This window comes from Nanorana parkeri, unplaced genomic scaffold (assembly GCF_000935625.1).
Source record: "Nanorana parkeri isolate BGI_ZX_2015 unplaced genomic scaffold, ASM93562v1 scaffold2389, whole genome shotgun sequence".
NCBI lineage: Eukaryota > Metazoa > Chordata > Amphibia > Anura > Dicroglossidae > Nanorana > Nanorana parkeri.
Genome location: NW_017308657.1, coordinates 145,905 through 149,728, shown reverse-complemented (window position 1 = coordinate 149,728; position 3,824 = coordinate 145,905). Strand labels below are relative to the sequence as shown.

The 3,824-nt window shown below is 35.0% G+C and overlaps 1 protein-coding gene across 1 annotated transcript in view; it reads left to right on the top strand.

Annotated features, from left to right (window-relative positions):
* Positions 1-3,824, top strand: part of LOC108801573 (leucine-rich repeat-containing protein 2-like) — a 14,715-nt gene that overhangs the window by 1,580 nt on the left and 9,311 nt on the right. Inside the window, exons 2-3 of the mRNA XM_018573463.1 lie at positions 2,433-2,578; positions 3,471-3,623. Coding sequence (XP_018428965.1) covers positions 2,433-2,578; positions 3,471-3,623 — 299 coding nt within the window. The remainder of the gene's footprint in view (positions 1-2,432; positions 2,579-3,470; positions 3,624-3,824) is intronic.

Genomic DNA, 3,824 nt, shown 5'->3' with positions numbered 1-3,824 from the left:
GGGGGGGGGGGGGGGGGGGGGGGGGGGGTGTCACTTGTTGCACGATGTGTGTGTCTTTGGACACACACAGCTAGGTGCAGCCACAGCTGGGTGTGAGCACGTAGGCTAGCTGATGGAGACACCATCACAGGGTGGGGGGGGAGTCTATTAGAAAATGAGCATATGAAGAAAGCATAAAGAAAAAAAATGGAAATGTTAATAATAAAATAACACTTTAAAGAAACCATTGTGAAGCACAACAGAACCCTTTTAAAACAAAGGGATATCTTAATGTTTCATTTCCATTATAAATCCATATTTTAGGTTGGAGGCTAATTCCATTCATAACTTTATTCAGGTTAAAATAGTATTTAAACTTTCAATTGACCTATTTACACAGAGTTTTGCTTTAACAATTTCTTAAAATACTAAAACTGTTTAAATAGATTCTGGGAAATAGCTTTTTAGGCTGGTGACACATGTTGTTTAAAAGTTAAGTTCACTTTTTGCAAAAATTAAATAAATACGTATTTTATAATATAAAAAAATAAATGTCTTTAATTTTTGCATTCAAGCCTGGAAAACATTGCAACCACAATGACTCGATCACAGCTGCAAAGCTCAGGCTTCTGCACATTCTCTCCCAAGCAGAGCTCCTAACTGAGGGACAGACTTTCAGCTAGGAGAAATGGGGAAGGACAGCTGCACTTCAAACTGCATTAAATCCCTCATACAGTGTCCAGTCATCCTCCCTCTGGTTAGAGCTGTCCATATTCCCACATTTAACCAGAGGGAGAATGGCTGGACACTTTATGAGGGGTTTGAAGTCCAGCAGTCCTTTCTCATCTCGCCTAACAGAAACTCTGTACCCCAATACAGAGCTCTGCCTGGGAGAGAATGTGCAATAGCCTGAGGTTTGCAGCTGTGATCGAGTGATCACAGTTGCAATGCTTTCCAGGATGGAATGCAAAAATGAAAAAAAATGCATACAGGTGAAACTCGAATAATTAGAATATCGTGCAAAGTTAATTTATTTCACTACTGCAACTTAAAAGGTGAAACTAATATATGAGATAGACTCATTACATGCAAAGCAAGATAGTTCAAGCCGTGATTTGTCATAATTGTGATGATTATGGCTTACAGCTCATGAAAACCCCAAGAACCCCAAATCCACAACCTCAAAAAATTAGAATATTACAAGCAATCAATAAAACAAGGATTGTACATAGAACAATATCGGACCTCTGAAAAGTACAAGCATGCATATGTACTCAGTACTTGGTTTGGGCCCCTTTTGCAGCACTTACTGCAATTACTTTTGCACAATATTCTAATTATTCGAGTTTCACCTGTATTTCTTTTATATTGTTATTTAAGCATTTCTTGAATTTTTGCACAAGGTAAACTTAGACTTTAAACAACATGCATAACAACATATTTATATAACACATTCATTAAATAGGCATTTCTTTAATTTTTGCACAAGGTAAACTTAGCCTTTTAAGAAAGATTCGTTAATAATGTAGTGTAATATTCAGCTAACGATAAGATGGTTAGATGTTTTGATCATAGCTAACAGTCATTCCAAAAAATTATTTTTGTTATAAGTTATGTTAAAGAGCAACTTTACCCATTTCTTCAAAATAACAACAAAGGAACCTATTTAAATGTTTAGTAATGACAATCTACGCATACTTCTAGATAATTGCCAGCATTTTATTTTTTACATACCTTATTTCTCTTAACTAAGGGCAGGTTACTAGGTCTCCCTTTACTTCTGGAAACTCTGGAACATGTGACTAGGACATGTGACTATGCACATAATCTCAGGGGAGAAAAATGCCTTTCCCTGAGATATGATTAGACCTCATGAGATTGCAGATTAGATTTCCCAGCAATGCTCTGCTGATGTAACCTTCCCAGGATAAAATGCTTGGGCACAATTACATAATTTGTGCCAAAGTGGGCCAGGTAGTGAAAAAAAAGAAAGTATATCTGTATATTATACATTACAAAATTTAATATACAGCCAGGTATGCAGAAATAAATATAACTGTTCCACACTATATGTATGCATTATGCACTACAGTGTTCGGGCCTTCACATGTGCTCAGCCTCATCCAAAGCAAAGCCTTTTGAGAAAAAGGATATTCTTTGCATAACAAAGGAGAAAAGCTCTATGCTACATATTCTGTCCTACGCTACAAATTCATTTGTAGGTTTAGATACGCTTTAAAGTTCAACTGAAATGTCAGTTTAAAATAGCTAAATATACACTCTGTTTCATTTATGAGTCTTAATTAGTTAAAAAAATATAAATTCAAAAACAAATACAATTGACCCAATATTATTATAGTTTTTCTTTAAATACAATTTCTGTGTCTTGGGCAGATGGAGGAATTTTTGCAATCTCCATTGTCATGAATTCCTCTTTTTTGTTTCTTTTCCAGCTGAGTAATTTGAAAAAGGTCACTTATGTTGATGTGTCAGCAAACAAATTCTCCTCTGTTCCAATTTGTGTCTTACGGATGTCAAATTTGCAGTGGTTGGACATCAGCAGTAATAACTTAAAGGATCTCCCAGAAGACATAGATAGGTAAATGCTTTTGTTGTATTTTTTTTGTCTTTAAACCCATTGGTAACAATAACAGGACTGTAATATCTTTGGTGGACTGTGAGTGATAACATAGCAATATAGTGAAATACCATAACAAATTCATGGATGGAGAACTGAAGGTTTCAAGCTATTAAGGTTATTTTTGGAGTGAATATTGTGTTTTTATTTATTTAATGTATGCATACAAGCTGCATGGAAAACAACTGGCATTGACATTTGCTGAGAAGTTCTTGTTTATTTTGGAGCAGCTTATTTACATGCAGACTGACCAGAAAAAAACAGCTATTATTTAAAGAGAACAATATTTTTATATATTGTAATTCAATGGCATTATTTTTTCAGTTTAGTCTACAGCTAGCTATAATTTTCTAAAACTGATATCTACTGAATAAAGTGACACTGTCGCTATCAAAACATGGTAAGAAAATAAAATGCTAAATAGCTTTCAAACAGGCAGTGCCTCTGATATTTGCTGTGGCTGAAGTATTTGAAGCTTTTTATTACTGAACACACTTCTGCATGTGTTAGATGCTTTAACCCCCCCATGCATGTTGTGGTTCCATCTGTCCACTCGTACATCACTACTGTGTCCTGTGCAAGACTTGGAAGAACACTTAGGCAGAGGCAAGTTTAGACTTCTAGTCAAAGCTGTTATTTGCATATTAAAGTGCCCCAGGTTTGGGGGGCTTTTGAAGCGCTCTAGAAGGTAAAGAGGAGATGTTCAGACAGCCTACTTACATTCTGATTTGAGTGCATATTTGAATAAATATTGGTCAATTTTAAGTACTTTTTTTTTTATTACCTGATTTAACAAATCTTAGATTTTATGCAATCATTTTTAAATATGGTGATTCATTTTATTTCTTCACAGATTAGAAGAGCTGGAGACTTTACTACTGCAGAAAAATAATATAGTCTACCTGCCATTCACATTGACCAACATCGCTAAATTGAAATTGCTGGTTGTCAGTGGTGAAAGCTTGGTTGAGATACCCTCTGCCCTTACTGAAAACCCTGCTCTGAAGTAAGTTGTATTTATGCAATGAGCATAAATAGCCGTGGTGTACATTTAAAATGTATTTTCTGCCAAATCTCACTTACTCTCCTACTGATGGTGTTTTACCAGACAGAAAGAGTGGGAATATCTGCAACAGAGACACAGAAATAAATATAAATCTGAGGGTAATTATGATTATTATTATTATTATTATTATTATTATTCATG